General features: G+C 37.2%; 3 protein-coding genes across 3 annotated transcripts; all 3 read right to left on the minus strand.

The window, feature by feature from the left end:
• Positions 1-187: 187 nt before the first annotated feature.
• Positions 188-979, minus strand: LOC145778914 (histone-lysine N-methyltransferase SETMAR-like). Its single transcript, XM_082590506.1, has one exon. The coding sequence runs from the start codon at positions 977-979 to the stop codon at positions 188-190; it is 792 nt and encodes a 263-aa protein (XP_082446632.1).
• A 3,351-nt stretch (positions 980-4,330) lies between these two features.
• On the minus strand, positions 4,331-9,994 carry LOC145778106 (putative RNA polymerase II nuclear localization protein SLC7A6OS). The gene is made up of 4 exons (XM_082589521.1): positions 8,827-9,994; positions 6,881-7,599; positions 6,637-6,756; positions 4,331-5,591 (listed from the first exon to the last, which is right to left on the minus strand). Exons 1-4 carry the CDS (start codon positions 8,950-8,952, stop codon positions 5,336-5,338), a joined length of 1,221 nt encoding a protein of 406 aa, XP_082445647.1. The 5' UTR covers positions 8,953-9,994; the 3' UTR covers positions 4,331-5,335.
• On the minus strand, positions 9,710-11,477 carry LOC145778915 (DNA-directed primase/polymerase protein-like). Its single transcript, XM_082590507.1, has 2 exons — positions 10,766-11,477; positions 9,710-9,765 (listed from the first exon to the last, which is right to left on the minus strand). The coding sequence occupies exons 1-2, from the start codon at positions 11,475-11,477 to the stop codon at positions 9,710-9,712; spliced, it is 768 nt and encodes a 255-aa protein (XP_082446633.1).
• Between the last annotated feature and the right edge of the window lie 6,672 nt (positions 11,478-18,149).

Below are 18,149 nucleotides of genomic sequence, written 5' to 3' on the forward strand. Positions count from 1 at the left end.
AAAAAACACTCTTAAAATATGTACATAAATACTAAAATAGTATTAAAAAATGTAGAAGTAGACAGAATAAATCAAAATGGCAAAAAAAAATTGCAAAACCAATTTTCTCGTGATAACACAAATATGCAGGACCTTTTTAGATCCTGATGTGCATACGCAGGGTTTTCATGTCTAACTGGCGTTGGTCTTATGTCATACAATTATGAGAAAATAAAGCTTCATCAAAAGGCAAAAAACCAACACAACGTAGCGATTTGCATAAGCACACCTTTCTGTGACAATTTTCTGACAAGTTGCTATCCAACGCCCTGGCAGTAGATGTTTCGTCACTCCCACCGTAATGAAACGTTAACTCTTCATTTTCAACGATCCTCCTCCTTGCAAAAAGTGCCAGTTTTAGGATTTCCGAGTCCACCCGCACTGGAATAGAGATAAGATTCGGGTCGCACGAATGGTTGAGAAACCTTCCCACATTACCTTTGTTCTGAGGGTCTATGTAGGTTACTTGGGTGCTTTGTTGAGAGTGTTCTTTGATGGCAATGATGTAATTCATGTCCGTGGAAGTCTGCTCGGAGCTGCGACGTTTCGCTTCGGACGGTGCTAGAACTTCTCCGGCATACTCGCACACAAATTGTCCGGGTTCGATCGACTCAAGGGTCCGAACTCCGCATCCCCGTCCATCGCGGCATGCAAACACCAAGAGTTTAACAGCGACACCGTTTTGAACATTGCGGTTTATGCACTGTTCTCCGCATTTGCACATAGAGTTGCATTCGAAAATCGGAGGCATGATATGTCCCGCTACATGCTGGTCAATGGCACGTAAAACTGTTATTTTTCCACCGTGTGAGGTCACAGTGACGTAGTTCTCGCCGAACCTTTTTAAGCACGAGCACGTGGTGTGGCTGCATGAAAGAGAACAGCAGTCGCAACCTTGGTAGCAAACTTCATTTGGATTGAGCTGGCACGACGTTGTCATGGCGTTGGTTGAAACATACTGCAAACAGGTTTCGTTAAGTTACTGACCTCGTTGTTGTTCTGTATAAAACAACATTAAAGTGAAATTTCTTAACATTTCAATTTACCTCAGCAAACTTAGAGCCCGACTGCTTTGAACCAACGACGAATCCCGATCACTAAACTTATGTTCAAATTTCCACTTGTTTTTTTGTGAAATTTTTCATCCAACAAGTGCCGCCAAATGAAAGCTATTCTTAATGTGATTTGCAGAGTGCACACTAGTCTACGAGAGTTAAATTGTCGATTGATCTTTCCGCTTTTGTGTGCGTCAAGCCAAGATAGTCTGTCAAAGTTGGATATAGCAGTTAACAAGCCAATCAGATAGATGGATTTCACGATGTGAGGCTACGTGAGTAAAATAATGAAAAGGGACCCACGATAATTTACCTGCTCGAATATACCTGCAGTCCTGCACCATGCCTGCACTCATGCTGCCACTCACAAAAGTCTCAAAAACTCAATTCAAAATGTACATCAAGGGACTTGTACTTTTTAGCTGGTAAAATGAACTTTTGTTTACCCTGTTAGTTTTCAAAAAAATGGGAAAAACTCCAAAATATTTTTCATGCGGAAAGCAAATTCAAAACCGCAACGTCTTTAATTTTCACAATCGGGTAATAAAATGTAGACACTCAAACAAACCTAGCGATACAATTTAAGTAGATTATATAGCAACTTTTTTGCAAATAAAATAAATAAAACAATTAATGTAGGCTAACCAGCTTTTTTAACAGCAGAAAATTTGGTTCAAATTACAGTAGCCTACTATATCCCAATCTATTTCTTTTAAAAAGTTATTGCGCAAATATTTTGCATCAAAAATACATCGAATTTAACTTTTTTAAGTTTTGCTTAATGTAAAATAAACAGTCGAAAAGATAGTTAGCCTAAGTAAAACTTATTTGAAAATGAAAAAAGCGAAAAATTTAATAGCGTCAACTTTGATACTTTCAGCCACTGTCAAGGCCAAGTTAAATTAATATCGCCCGATCGATACCAACAAAAATATCTCCGTGTGATTAAAATGCAAACCAAGAATAAAGTTCGATTTAATTGCAAACGAATTGCTTCTTATTTAAACATTAAGTCAAAACCTTATAAGTCATAGAGCATTGATTGCTTTGAAAAAAAAGCAGTTAAATCTCTTGCGGGTTGTGAGTGCATTGAACCCAACGTTGATTTAAACCTGTGGCACCGCAAGCATCAGAACGAAATTTGTTACAAAAGCCATATGCCGTTGGCGAAGTTCGACAGTTGAAATTGTGTTAAGAAGTGATGGACGAGTAGGCTACACGAACAAGAACATTCTATAATTTAAATCAAATTACTTTGGTGAAGAAAACGCAGCATATTGGACCTCGTACACATATTCAACCATAAATTACGCAATTCAAGCATTCAGAAAATGAAGATAAAAATGTTTTATGAAGTAGGATAAAAAGCTCGAAATGTGCTTCCTTCTGTACAATTTCCTGTTCTTATTCAGTAAAACGCAATTTTTTTCGTATTCAGTAAAACGTAAGGTCATGAGGTGTTTCAACGCAACAAAACACAGACTGGCCCGATAGCTCAGTTGGTTAGAGCAACGCACGTTAAGGACTGCTCATCATTCAGCGGCATCTAATGGATGGAATAATTCCCCGGCAACAACATCTGAACAATCGGAAAACTTCACTCTGTCAATATCGGTGACCGGGCCTGCGGAAGTGATTCAAAGCCTCTACAAGTATGCGAAACTGCCAGGATTAAGCTCTGCAAGAAGCTTTCCCAGTCCGAGGATAAAGATTCAATCAATCAATCAACATAAACGTAATATAACCCTGTCATGTAAAACACCCCTGAAACAAACCGCATCACCGGACTTGACATCATCAGAATGCAACAAAACGTTAGTTGACACAGTTTAGAAAACCTGTTTCAATGACTCTGTGGTACCACACTTTCAGATCATTAACCCTTTGAAGGTTGGGGGCTGTCAATTCAACTTTTTTGTATCAACAGTTGTATCTCTAAAACCACTGAGGCTGCGACTACGAGATTTCTTGACTTTTCCTAACTTTTATTCACCTCTGTTGAGCTGAAATTTTGAGCGAATAAAGGTTATAAATTGAGAGATATAAGGCATTTCTCAGCACATCATCTGAAATATTTCATATTCTATTGTTTAAAATTTTCCCACCAGCTAGATGAAAATAACTGATTTGGCACATGTCTCGTTAATCCTAACTGTTTCACAGCGTGAAGGGAATTGGCTGTATGTAAAATTATGTAAAAAATTTTTAATCACAACATTGCAATGCACGTTCTTCATTACTCTATCAAAAAATGTGTAAACTCACGCTACAATTACAGTCATAAGTGACCTCAACATTTCAACGTATATGAGCAGTTCTAAAATTCATATAGTTTTAATTTTCGGATATGCTCAGCGTGAATAATTTTATAAAGTGAATCCCAAATTTTGAAACGGTGCCTTAAAAAATAACAGAGATATCACTCCTAAAGCATAAGAAGAATCGACAGCCCCCCACCAAACTGAGCAAGACTCCAGGAGCCCAACCTTCTAAGGGTTAATCTCTTTCAAATTTCAACTTCTGGCCTAAACAAGAGCTGAAACAACCTGGACTACTGAACTAAAAGCCAGAAAAAAAACAACACTGATTTTCCAAACTCATTTTTGTTCAAGATGCAGTTAATTGCCACTTTACCTAGGAGAAAAAAGTGAGTTTGGATTAAAAATGATTAATTTATCCATTAAAAGATCAACAGGTTTAAAAGGACGAATGGCTACGTCACCCCGTAGCCAGAACTACAGCACAGTGACCCAAACTCTATTATCTAGCTTGAATATTGATCTCAAAACTTTTAAACATCCGCGATAGGCTGCTATTGTGAAAAATTGCGGACAAAATACAATGTTTCAACGATAAAGAACTTTTCAAGTGAAAAAAATATGCAGTTTAAAACGCATGACCTCCTTGGGTTATTTCACGAAGCAATGATTTTTAATCAACGCAAGAAATGATTTGTTTACTAATGCGAGCAGAGATATGCACTTCTGGTCTTGCAACTCGCTTTTTAAGAGTACGAAATCTACCAGGTTTTGACAGAAAACCAATTTAGCTATCTGATAAATTTCGCGCCTGGATAGACTCACGTTCAATCGAGTTGATGGCTTTTGCGTGGAATAATATATTGGCCTAAAATCGACCGAACGTTCCGAAGAGAATTTGTTATCACAAGATTATGTTTAGGCTGCCTGCAGTTGCTGTGATCTGTATTATCAAGATAAATGATAACAACTAATGTGCAGACAAATAAATGTATTGGTAATATCAAATATTCAAGCACGAAATTTGTAATGTCAGCGTGAAATAACAATCTGTCAGGTCAACGCGAAATCAAAATCCAATCTGTGAAATGGGCGGATGTTGATTAATTTCGTTTAACAAAAACATTATCTAAAACAAATATCTCCACGGGACAAAATTGGACCTGTCTCCATCTGTTGTCATGCCTTGTAGAGTATGGAAAAGATACGATAAAAAAGATAGAGCTCAAAGTAGTTCTGATTCTACATTCTACAACCAGACACTAACATGTAATAGAAAGCAACGTGCCTGGTTTATCGAATAAATATAAATACAACAAAGTAATGTGGTAAAAAATTTCAAGGAAAAGACGATGACACATGATAATGGAAGTAGTAAAAGTGGTTTTACACGTAATTAGCATAATTTTGTTGTTGGCCTTCTCTTAGAATGAGCCTTTAGGACCGCAGGTATATCCTTTTGAGTGAACCAGGATGGCAATGTCTTCCCAAACTGTACCGAGAGGCTACGGGACCGCAGCCAAAAAGATGTTGAAAGTTGGTTTTAAAGAAATTTCTACAAACTAAAAAGTTGTGAAAAAGCAACTTTACCAAACCAAGCAAACCGTACTATACCCAATAAAGTTGAGAGGAAGAACTCCTAAATACAACAAAAAAAAAAGCAAAATAAAATGATAATCGCAAAGAATCGAATGCGTTGCAAAATCGGGCAGTTGCATTGTGGCGTGCATTAAAAAGACGTGTTTACAGCCGAGTTTTCAAAATCTCCATTTCTTGTTTGCAAACTAACAAACAAAATAACCAAATAGAAAAGCATGGCAGTCATAGAAACCCGTGATGGAAACACACGTGACCGACCACGTCTGTAAACAAGTGAAGCATCTCCAAAAGCGAGTGAAGCAAAAACAAGATTTTGAGCAAAAACGTTTTAAAAATTCATTTGACTTCCTTGAAGACAAAAAGATTCACCAGCCGAACTAATATCTAGAAAAAGTCATCATTTCCACAATTGTACTCGTCGTGAACAGCGTTGGCGTAATCACCAAGGTGATCGGGGACCATGTCGTTACAATAGTCATCTGCGGCGTTGTAATCGTCCAGATTTGTTGACATTTCCAAGCCAGTGCATGACGTCATAAAGCCGTCATAGGCGTCATCATCGCGAGCGGCAAAGTCACATCCATCGCTGTCGTAATCTTCCTCTTCATCGTAAATTAGCCTCCGTTCGTCTTCACTGATGCTGAAAATGGTATAAAGACTTTAAGAATAACATATCATACTTTAAGTGAGAAACAGGATAAACACTGGTGACCAGTTCTACTACTTTTACGTGCAGAGAATACTAAATTTGCAGAAAATTTTGAGATGCGTCTAGCAAACTGTAAGCTTGAAATGAAAGCAAACCAAGACACGCTTGAAATATTTCGCCTTGAAATATCACAAGGTATTTTTTTCTAATATAATGAGTAAGAGCACGGCAACCAAAAGCCAATACAATCAACTTAAACCTGCCTTGTTTGCAGTTTAGGAAACTTCTACATACTAAATTTTAGGATGATTCGATGAAAAGTTTAATAATTGTTAGGGAGAAACATGGTAGAAAAAGTAAAAAGTGTATGTAGTGTGTTAATTTTTTTAGCAAATGTTTTGTATATACAACAGATATTGATTTTGTTGTTATTTTAGCTCCACTTCTGACCAAACGACTTTGTTTCAGCCACTCAGCTGCTAAAGATTTGTCAGCTAGTCGTAGTGTGAAGTATCATTGGGCCACGTCAAGTTGTCATATTTGTCTTTAGCTTTCATACCAAGGAAGATCAAGTTCTTGTAGTTTGGAGCATACTGCATGAATATGCTTAATTGCTTATGAGTAATCTTGCAAACTGCTTTAAATATTCTGCACACTCTGTGGCTGCACAGCACAATACGACCAAATGTATATGATAAACTAGAATTTGTTTACAACAAGTCAAAATGTCAGATTTGCCGTTCAAAAGATAGGTTTTCCAGGCGAGAAAAACTTCCGCAAAATCACCCAAATTTCGTCCAAATTTAATATCCTAAAATTCCTTTGCTTTACAATACAACTTATCTTTATGAGTGTTCGGAATATACGTAAATAAACGCTACGATAGATGGTCGGTGGAAAGGTTTAGCATTCAGTACCAATGCTTTATACGGTAAGTCGTAAGCAAAGAAGTCATGTTTTATCATGCTTTAAAAAAAAGCGGTCCAAAGATATTATCAGTCACATTTTTCTTATCTATCCACATTGGTCTTCTTACCTGTCTTCCTCTTCATCAGGGTAATCATTTCTGTAGTTGTTTTCATCATTGCTATCATCTTCCTCCTCGTATATAGCAGCATCGTATTGTTTTGGAGATTCACTCAAAAACTCGACATCACTTCAATATAAAAGTGGCATTGAAACGATTTTGAAGTTGCCATGTACTGAGACTCAGTGACACAACACAAAAATTACAAACATGGCAATCTATTTGAGCAATTTAAGTGAGTATAATAACGTACTTGTACGGTCTGACGTAAAGAATATCTTGAACGTTCCAATTGTCAGGCGCCTTTTCACAATAATAAAGATCATAAACATAGTCATCTTGTTTTGGCTCGGAAACTTGCAGTTTTTCTCGGAGCATTTTAATGGAATTGCAATAAATATCATCAGAATTTGAAGCTGAACGAGTCTTGACAACCTTTTTCTCATCAACAACAGGTATGTTTTTGACGGAAGGTTTAGCGCTTTTGATTGAAGAAGCGTGCTTGTGAGATTGCTCTGGTATAGCTGGCGATATAGGGGAAGAGGCTCGACGTTTCACCGGTTTTGTTGAAAGATGTTGTTTTTCCTCTGAGTGTTGGTGAGGCAACTTCATAGCTTTCAGTTTCTGTTTGAGCTTTTCAAAACGATTGAGTTCTGGTAACGAGCGCCTGTGCAAAACTTGCCTTTTGTGACATTTCTTTCTGTACATCGCTTTCAGTTTTTCCCGTTGTAAAATGGCTTCAACAACTTTGGCTTTGGCGTCGTCATCAATTGGAGCATCGCTTTTCAAAGTGGCTGCAAAGCGGAAAACCTTTTCTTCGACTTCAATGAGGTCAACGATTTTACCATTGCTTTTGTCATTTTCGTCACGTTTTGCCTTCTTGCAAGTCATAAGCAAGGTTTCCACCGGGTCAGCGAACCTCTTCCGTTTTATACGAATCACTGTCGCCATTGAATTATCAATTTCTGTCCGCTATAACAAAAATACACGCACAAGATGAAATTTTGAGAAACATGTAATTCCTTTAACAAACTTAATGATGTTAACTTAAACAAATAAATCTGTTACTAATACATTAATCACATATCATTTTTATTTTTAAACTGCAAGGTAGCTACCTACAATCTCATTGAAACAGCTCAAAGTTCATTCAAAGCACAATCTATTCTTCTTTTAACCAAGGTAAACTTAAACTACTTCATGTAAAAGATTGCCTCTCCGCCGAAGTCAAAAACTCACTGAGCTGTTTCCTGGCTTGGCTGGGCTTTTATACAGTGAGTGAATAATTTAAAATCAAGACAGGGCTAAAAAGATAGCATCGCCATATGCTTCAATTATTGATGTGCGAAAGCAGATTTCCCATGCGGTAGGAAGAAGGGCTGAATATATTGCACCAGTGTATCGTGAAGAAAATGCAGTGAGACATCGAGCAGACAGGTTTATTGGTGCAATCGATTTTGTGTCGACAAATCAATAGAAAAAAAGCTGCGTTTGCGACATTATGAAGCTACATTTTTAAGTTGACGAACACCCGCGAAAAATCAGCTGGCGCTTAAAAACTTCAATTTTTATTCACACTCAAATCCTAATAGTCATTCTAACTCCTCAAACGGAAATTTGTCTTTGAGAGAAACCGCTATGCAAAATGTTTCATAAAATTTTATTCTTTTCAAACAATGCAAGGTTGTGATACTAGCCACACAAAAGTGCTACAAAACACAACTTGATTCGGTAGATTTTTGTAAGTGACAAAAGCTGTGGAATAAATAAGAACGCATTCCTTTAATCGTAGTCTTGTCTGACAAGACTTCTACTGCAACGTTTGGTGTTGTCAGTAAATTGGAGATAAACCATTAGGCTGTTTAGTGTTTAGCTTACAAGAGTTCGCTGCATGGTATCTACTATCTATCTATAAACAAAGAATGGACAACGCTGAGGCCTCAATGGTTTCAAGTATCAACGTCTGAAAATTATTTCAATTTTGATGAAATATTAAAGGTAGAATTAGCCATTGAAAGTTCAATTTTGCGAGAAAGCCCATTACCATGGTTATTTACCCGCAGTTAGCATATGCCAAGCTTATTCATAATTGAAATGTTTGATTTTTTGGTAGCAACTTTTTCAAACCACAATTACAACAGGCAAAAGCTACATATGTCAATGCCTAACCTACACCATAAAACGACAAGAACCCTTCACCTCAAAATTTCCGGCTTGTAATGACTCCATAACATCATCTTCCACTGATACTAGAGTTGGTTCTTCATTATTTGCCAAGTCAACAAACTGAGCCATGTGAGGTTTATAAAGGCAATATTTAGGCATACAAAAATACTGGGAAAAAAGATATAATGGATTAGATTCACAAAACGCCAATTGGATTGATCCTGTGATCAAGACATGATAGAACTACTGTAAATCAAATGACTAGTTTGCATGTCAACCACAATTCACAAGTGAAACTATAACATCAAGTCAAAATAACAAACCCCATAAAACCTTGACGTTTTTCGAACCAGAAAATTTACAGGCAAAATATATATAATATCGCTTTTTGTATACGACAAATTGGTTCTGAAAACACAACTAGTTTCACAAAACAATGTCAGTGTTACACACACTGAATGATTTGAAAAAAAAAATGTGTAGACATTATACATTACATAAACAAAATTCTAAAAAAACGCGAGAATTAACGAGTTTGCGACGAAAAAGATACTACTGACTAGTGACTACAACGGTAGGCCTATTATATATATATTTATTTAGACCAAAAAGTTAGTAGTTATCTAGTTAGCAGTATCTTTTTCGTCACGGACGCGTTAATGACGAAAAGCAAAATGAATAAAAGAGCACGCAAAATGTATATATAATTGTACAAAAGAACAAAGAATGTTATCTGGAAAGTATGTTGTGAAATTTGTGGACGTAAGCACTAAGCAGATATTTTATTGAAAAAATGCAAAGGAAACATGGACGACTCGACCACAGTCTTCAGAAGGAATGATTACAAGAACCCAGACGAATGTTGAAGGCAAAGAGAAAAAGTGAAAATTTTAGATTTTGAAATGAAAGAGCTCGCTTATGATAAAATAAAGATAAAATCAAAAGATCGCGGTGTTCGGAAGAACAGCGGACCTGTTGAGACAGAGAACTAACTAACTTGTGTATAACACACTATACATATCACCATAAACAAATACCGGTATACAATATAAATATATTTTGACAAATTTTTGTTAATAAATTGTAGCAAAAAAAAAATATATATATATAAAATATATAATGACTTATGATAAAAAATACTCTAAGCAGTTTTCATTGAAAAGTTCATGGCACTTAATTTCCACAAACAAGCAAAGTTAACTTTTTTCTAATTCTTCAACAAATTTAACTAACTCATCATCACCAACACAGTCATTAAAGCTTGACACCTGGCTAGAAAGTAGATTCAAGATAGATGTTGGCAGTGGCAACGTTTTCAACTTTGAATTGGTTGCATGGCACTCATGATCATAACAACAATGATAGCACATTTTAAGGTTGAGATTAATCATGATGTATATTCGATTGCTTTTGTGTTCACGTTTGATATTATGACAATACCGAGTGCCTGCTATATCATAAAAAATACATTTTGTGTCTGAAGAATATTTAATTTTTGTTATGCAAGCATCTGCATTGTATTGTTTCACATATTCTGTAACAAATTGGTGTAATTGTTGAAACGGAATGTCACTGGGAAGACTGCTGAAATCTTGTAAATGTGGTGATGCGACAATGCTGGAAAAACACTTTTCCACAGGCAAAACAGTTGTAAATTCAGGCTTGGGAGTAGAAGTCAAAACGTTGTTGGATTTCAGAAAAACTAATTCTTTGTGTGTATGAACATTGGTTACTAACGAAGAAAAAAATATAAGTTTTTGTTTATCATCACAAATTTTTGTATTACTTTGTTTATTATTTGTGACAAGTTCATCAGTATGAAAAGTACAGCATGACCGAGACAAGTCCACTGGCCCTAGCATAAACTGACAGTTTCTGGAATACCGTAATTCAGTCACTTTTCCTCTTTTACTGGACAGATATAAACGAAAATTTCTATTTTTTGTATATACACCTTCATCAACAAAAATACCTTTCTCTTCATCACTTTTCTTTACTAACAAACTGTCTAGTGCGTTAGCATACTTTGTAGAATGAATCCAGTGCTTTTGTATGTTTGTGTTGTGTGCATTCTTTCTCATGTCGAGATATGACAACAAGTCCTTGCAAATCTCTTTCACAAATTTTCCAGCTTCCACGTTGTTCGCAAATACAGCATTTGGAATGTGCCAAATCAAGTGCTGGCTAAATTTCTTTTCAGTTGTGGAATCTAGCTCTATCACATTATTTCTACTAGTAACTACATTTAAAAGTCGTTTCAAACAAAATGTTGTGTAAGAAATCCACAAGTCAACCATTGATTCACCATCCACGAAACCATTTATGGTTTTATCAAATTCTAAATCAAAATATAAATGGCACGGAGCATTTTCCTCTATCAACTCATAGAAATGTCGCTTTGTTGGACTCAAGTTTTTGTAATATGACCAAAACTCTTCTAAGCCAGAAACAACATAGCAGCGAGCACCAGATGACGACCTCTTTTCCGATTCAACAGAAAATACCTTGGCATCTTTCATTGTTTTTGCATGATCCAAAGCGGGTTGCTGCCTGTAAAAATGATTCCACATTGGTGGTGGTAAGTGGCTTTCACTGAGGCGAGGTTTATAGAATGGCTGAATAGGGTGTTTTTTGAAATGTTTAAGACGCTTTTCAATTCTCTCATTAAGCTTCAGCTTATTCATTCTTAATAGATTGCCTTTTTGAGAAGTCCAATAACACACCTTTTTCATAACAAGCTCTTTTTCAGACCAATCAAAGAAAACAGTAAGCTGGTTGTAAAAGTGAGCTTTACCTTTTAACAATCTGGCAAAAGTAGAATATATAATTATTTTATGATATAGTATTAAATCAAGTAGCACAGGTCTGTTAGCTCAAAGTACCTTGACGTATAATTTCATTTTCCTCAGAAAAGCTGGTTGAAAAAGAAAAAAAAAGTAGCCTAAAATTTAAAGGTTGTCTGATAATAATCTTATTACACCAAAAGTCTCACGTTTAGTGCCATGTGTAAAATCTTACTTTTAGTGTTGATAAGTGGGCGAAGGCGAATGGAGTGAGGTGGTATGGACATTAATCTTTTGAGAAGGGGTGAAGATGATGTTTTGAGAAGAGCGCTGGAGTGAAGGGTGGTAGAAAACAAGGAAGACCCAAAAAATGTGGACAAGGCAAGTTGAGGAGGAAAACAACAAGGTGGGCTTGACAAGAGAAAATGCGTTAGACAGATCGATATGGAGGCAGGGTGTAAAGGCGCTTGCGCACTTGGAGGTGAATCAGACCACCCTTGGTAACAAGGACATCACCGAATTAAATCTGGACAACTACTACAGCGCGAAAATGAAGACAAATTCACTACAATATGATTTTGTAACAAATAAATGGACAAGTGGGTTGCCATTGCTGGTACTTGACTTTCAGATTTAATTTCAAATCTGTTTCCTTGAATATTATGTAAAATTAATTTTTATGATGGAGGTTTTTGACCCAATCAAGGAATTACACACTCATCATGAAGAATTACAAGTACCAGACCTGACAACTTATGTGCTGGAGACTAGCTGGATTGGCCTAGGTCTAGCTTCTCTTTAAATAAAAACTTTATGACAGTTCGTGTTTATATATATAAGTTTCACTACACTAAGGTTAGTACAAGGCTATAAATATACCCACATGTTCTTATTAATTATTAAAGGCAACCGATCGTCAGACTTTCTTGCATTTCAAACTGAATAAGATAAAAAGCAACCACAAGAATCATTAGGTTCACATTAATTCTTGATTAAACTAACACTGGATCTTCACAACGTGTTTTGTACTATGAATTTCTCTCAAATAAAGCTTTGCTGGAACTATTGCTGATCACATTTGCAATTGAAGTATTCAAGGAAAGTGTTCCACCACTCGAAAAAAAACATAAAAATGAAATAAGACATGGAAGATATCCAGAGATGGGCATTGAGCAGTAGCGTACTACCTTTGTATCGCCGCTATATTTTTGTTGGAGTAGCGGCGCTACTTTTCAATGTAGCAGAAAGATGCTACATTTCTTTCAATTACATTCCAACAACTTTTTCCAATATAAAGTGAAAAAAAGACTCGCTTTCAGAAATTTTTCATAGAAACAATGTGTAAAAAAATCAAAGCAGTTCTAAATCATTATAAATATTGTGGGAAACAACAAGGCACATCAATATTAACAAGAAAGACACCAACAACAGTCACAACTCTAAGGATAAAACTTTTGGTGTGTTGGTACTATTGCATGAAACATCGTTATGGAAAGAAAAGTCAACTGTGGAGGCCTTTTTTCAGATATCAAGTCCTTGAGCTTTATTAGTATGCCGATTTACAACGTCTCTTGATTAAATACAATTTCCCCATTCTTTCCAATACTGCCATGGAGAGATTTCTCTCCATTGGAAAACCGTGCTGAAGCCAAATCAGGCAGGATTCAACAATTCGCGTTTTGAAATATATACTTGTTGACTTTGTTGTAACAATAAATTTCACCTAGAACGTGTTTTCTATAGGCCTAACGACATTAAAATGGCAGTGTAAACAAACATTATTCGTTTTCAGTCATTTTGATGTTACATAGGGGTGCAATAGGGTGTACCATTTTGCAAAAAGTTTTTAGAAATTAGTGCGGCTATGCATTACGGGTTTCCACTTCTGTTAAAATGTATTTTGGTAGAGTTTCAGAATTTTCCCGCCAAAACTGTGGTTCTGCCGCCATTTTGAAAAAATGGCGGCCATATAAGATATCATGAAAATCTACAGCCTTAAACTGGCGTAATGTGATCATATAATATGTCGATTACGGGGTTTTTGGGGTCACAGAACACGAATTTGGAGTCAAAAATACTCTACGACAACAATTTTGGAAAGTGAAATTTTACCACTTGAAATTTATGGTGAAATTCTACAGGCATGGACACAACCTGACCAAGAATACCTCACCCCAGAATGAATAATCTTGAAATATTGTCAAACTTTTGAAATAACAACACGATTCATTTACAAACAAATTGAGTTAATCACTCTCAACATGATCCATCCCTGTTTCTTCAGTCCTGATTGATTTCACTTCCCAGTATTTCATCAACACAATAGCCTACCAGAGTTATGCAAACACTCAGTTCACTGAATTCTTCATGCATTTCTTTAACAATTGAGTTTGGCTAAGGTAGCTTTTTTGTAATCTGAGAACTGTTCTCTGTGCCTTCTCACGACAAGCAAGATAGCTTGCCAGTGGCTCTTGTCAGAACACTTGTCAATAAAATGAGCGATTAGCTTAACCCCACGTTCCGCAATAGCCTACCGTTGACCACCCTTACGTTAGTTTCTTATAGTCTAATCACTGAAAATTTTCCATTCTGATACTGGTATTTGTTGCCCAGGCCTCGAAATTCACGGCGGACACGGCGGACATGTCCGCCGTCACAGCATGCGATGTCCGCGGGAAGTACCATCTAGATCGGTCATATTTGTCCGCCGAGAAATAACATAGGAACTGGCAATACAAATCGTCATTGCATAGCACAATTGTTGCAAGAATATAATTTCTCGCGCATCTAGAAAATGTGAATGCTGTATCTCTTAGCTTCCATTGAAGCAGGAAAACTTTCGCTTTTTACGTTGTTTCAATGATTGGTGACATTGAATCAGCGTAACAAAGGTGAATTGTTCGCTAAGAATCGATGGGAGTGCCGGTACTTCTACACTAATCACACAACTTAGTTCAAGTCTTACATCACAATGTCTGGCTTTGATCTCCGAGTAATAATGATATAATTGATAAGGCAAGGTTGGTTACAAAATTAGATTATGCGAGTAGGCTATTACAGCAAGATGCAGCAAAATTTGTTAGCTTGTGGTATTACAGTAAGAAAGAAAAGGCCCAGAGAAATTCATTTTCGGTTACATGACATGCAAAAATACACTTAAAGAAAAAAGCCTAGTGAAACTTTGCACAGCAGAAAACAGTAACGTTAGTGTAGAAGTTTTCCGACTCGTGCCCAGAGCATTGTGACGCAAGAAGCCACAAGACCTCGTTCGGTGGAAGTCAATCACTTATGCGGCGTATTAAGCAGCATTACGGCGCTTTGACTCTTCAAGCGCATGTCGTTGGTATGGTGAAAGCGTTTCAGAGTGACGGAAATTTTAAAAAGCCTTCTAAACCGTTCCTATAGTTCTCAAAAGGTCAAGAATTATCAAGATAAAGTGATTAAGCATGACGATCGAAGCTAAAGCTGGTGTGTCCGCCGTGAGACTTAATTTGTCCGCCGAGATAGCTGCTCAGACCGGACACGTTTGTCCGCCGTCAACAAAAACGAATTTCGAGGCCTGGTTGCCACTTTTGATCAGTAAGTTCCCAATTGCTTTCCCAATTGCTGCCTCCGGCAATGTACAAGCACCTTGCCACTTCCCTAAATTGGAAGCAGTCGTATCAAACACCTACCACCAATGGCACCTTTTACTCTCCAGTCTTCCACCAACTTTATTACGGCCTGTTCCTGAGATGATCCGGTGCCGTCTGGTAGCTCAGGCACTCCCAGCAGCTGCTTTATTTCTGCATTACCTTCATTATCAAGACTAACGCCAGACACATATACACAGCACAGTTCTGATGAAATTTTTCCTCATTTTCAGAATGTTACAGTCCCAGTGAATTATTGCCAAATCAGGGGCCTGGAACTCATTTCTGACATTTTGGGAATGAGAGGACCTAGTCTTATTAGCTAGTCTATGAGCTGTTGTGGCTGAGATATTAGTATCTTCGACTTGTATGCCGGATGCTTGAACCACAGCAGCCACAGAAAGAGGATGTTGCTGACAATCTGAAAACAGTAAAGTTGGACTTAAGTACAGATAAAAAAACAGAAAGTAACATTGTTCTTTGCCTATAGCTCAATCCAAGTCGACCAGCTGTTAAAGCTGTAGGCGACATAATATCCATTTTCTTTCTCTTCTTTTCAGGAGTTTTCCAGTTATCACTGTCACTTTCTGTTTTTTTATCTGTACTTAAGTCCAACTTTACTGTTTTCAGATTGTCAGCAACATCCTCTTTCTGTTTCCTTTCACAAGCTGCGCTGTGTCGTTTTTCTCTAGCTGTCCCGTCTCTTCTACAGAGCATCTCTGCCCAATGCGCAACCTACTTGACCTCGCTGGAGCTGATTTTTCAGATGTTCCAGATCTGTCTCCCAGTCAATGATACCAGAATGCATGAGAATTGACCAAGTAGTCTTTCAAATATCCATAGGATCCTTGAGATTTTCTTCCATATCATGCAAACGTTTTTTAAATGAATCACTATTATTCCTCTCAGGCCTGGAATCAAGTTCCAGTTGATACCAAGTTTCATACAAATTCCTCAGATGCCTGGCGAATTTCCTCTCTTGCTATCACGATGGATTGGTTGATCGTTCTGTGACTTTCGTCTCTGAGGAACAACAGCCTAGCAAGAACGTCGGAGCTTTTAGGAAGCTTAGAAACACCTAGTCTTTTGCTAGTGTTCCCAATGAGGAAGTACTTTCTTTTTGGTCTTTGTGCCAATGACCGGTGTGCTTCACCGGCCGTCTCATTCAGTGACATAACGGATCTGAATCTTGTAACTTGCGTACGATCACTAGCTATACTCTTCGAGTCAAAGTAGCTAATGATGATCTTCGTCGTGTAGAAGTACAACATTTACCCAGTTGGGAGAGTTCACTTCGGTTTTTCGAATCTTTTAGTCTGCCGTGGGGTACTCTTCTGCCGTCCATTAGTTAGTAAGTAGGTAGGTTAGTAACTAGGTTAGTAACTAACTAACTAGGCTACAGGCTACTGTAGGCTAGTTAGTAGGTTTTCATCGGATGTGAAAGTACACGAGAAAGTACATGTTAATTTTCCCCTCATTCTGACTAGTGTTAATTTTCCCCTCTTTTCCCCCATGTTAATTTTCCCCTCATATAATCACACCGACTAGAAAAGTTTATGCATACATGCATTTCAAGGTTTAAATGACAATAAGATGCTGTTTTATGTAAATCTGCAGTCCAAAACAGTGTGGTCACATCTATATGTCAAAATTTACTTTACAAAATTGTTGTCGTAGAGCATTTTTGACTCCAAATTCGAGTTCTGTGACCCCAAAAACCCCGTAATCGACATATTATATGATCACATTACGCCAGTTTAAGGCTGTAGATTTTCATGATATCTTATCTGGCCGTCATTTTTTCAAAATGGCGGCAGAACCACAGTTTTGGCGGGAAAATTCTGAAACTCTACCAAAATACTTTTTAACAGAAGTGGAAACCCGTAATACATAGCCGCACAAATTTCTAAAAACTTTTTGCAAAATGGTACACCCTAGGGTGCAACCTAGTTCGTACCCTCAGTTCGTACCCTGAAAAGATCGAGAGAAAAAATTAAAAAAAGCCGAAGTTGCTGATCGCATTTTCCGCAAACATTTTAATATTTTCCCCCTGAAAAGATGGAGAGAAAAACGCAGTTTCCGCAAACAAACAAACTGAAAAAAACGAGAGAAAAAAATAGAACAAAGCCGAAGTCGCTGATCGTAGTTTCCGTTTTTCCGCAAACATTTTAAAATTTCCGGTAATGATCCTAAGAGTTTGCCGAAGTCGCTGATTGCAGTTTCAGCAAACATTTTAAAAGGGTTAGGGTTAGGAAACGATCAAGAGAAAAAAATTAAAAAAAGCCGAAGTTGCTGATTGCAGTTTCCGCAAACAGACAAACTGAAAAGATCGAGAGAAAAAAAATAGAACTGTTTCTCTGCAGTTTCCGCAAACATTTTAAAATTTCCGGTAATGATCCTAAGAGTTTTTGTTTGTTTGCAGAAACTGCGATCAGCGACTTCGGCTTTTTTTAATTTTTTTTCTTGATCTTTTCAGGGTACGAACTGAGGGTACGAACTGTTCAGGGTACGAACTAGGTTGCAATGCACCCGTTCCAAAGTGCTTCCTTGTCTATTGAAGTTAAAAGAAGTAGCTCACACTACTTTAGTAGCAGGTTACTTTTAAAATAGTGGATGCCGGGTGCAACCTAATTCGTACCATGAACAATTTGTACCGTCAGTTTGTACCTTGAAAAGATCGAGATAAAAAATTAAAAAAGCCGAAGTCGCTGATTGCAGTTTCCGCAAACATTTTAAAAGGGTTAAGGTATCGGAGTATCGGTTAGGTATTGGTATCTGCAAACAAACAAACTGAAAAGATCGAGAGAAAAAAATAGAACATCACTGATCGCAGTTTCCGTTTTTCCGCAAACACTTTAAAATTTCCGGTAATGATCGTAAGAGTTTGCCGAAGTCGCTGATCGCAGTTTCCGCAAACATTTTAAAAGGGTTAGGGTTGATC

This window comes from Aplidium turbinatum, chromosome 10 (genome assembly GCF_918807975.1).
Source record: "Aplidium turbinatum chromosome 10, kaAplTurb1.1, whole genome shotgun sequence".
Classification (NCBI taxonomy): Eukaryota; Metazoa; Chordata; class Ascidiacea; order Aplousobranchia; family Polyclinidae; genus Aplidium; species Aplidium turbinatum.

Bases quoted from the DNA above. Each gene is read 5' to 3' on its own strand.
- LOC145778914 (XM_082590506.1), bottom strand. From the start codon at position 979: ATGACAACGTCGTGCCAGCTCAATCCAAATGAAGTTTGCTACCAAGGT.
- LOC145778106 (XM_082589521.1), bottom strand. From the start codon at position 8,952: ATGCCTAAATATTGCCTTTATAAACCTCACATGGCTCAGTTTGTTGAC. The intron at 7,600-8,826 runs GTGAAGGGTTCT...TTTTTGTTATAG, and splicing joins TACAAGCCGGAAATTTTGAG to CGGACAGAAATTGATAATTC. The intron at 5,592-6,636 runs GTAAGAAGACCA...TACCATTTTCAG, and splicing joins CCTGATGAAGAGGAAGACAG to CATCAGTGAAGACGAACGGA.
- LOC145778915 (XM_082590507.1), bottom strand. From the start codon at position 11,477: ATGAATAAGCTGAAGCTTAATGAGAGAATTGAAAAGCGTCTTAAACAT. The intron at 9,766-10,765 runs GTATTTTTGTTG...CTGTCTCAACAG, and splicing joins GAAAAGTGATGAAGAGAAAG to GTCCGCTGTTCTTCCGAACA.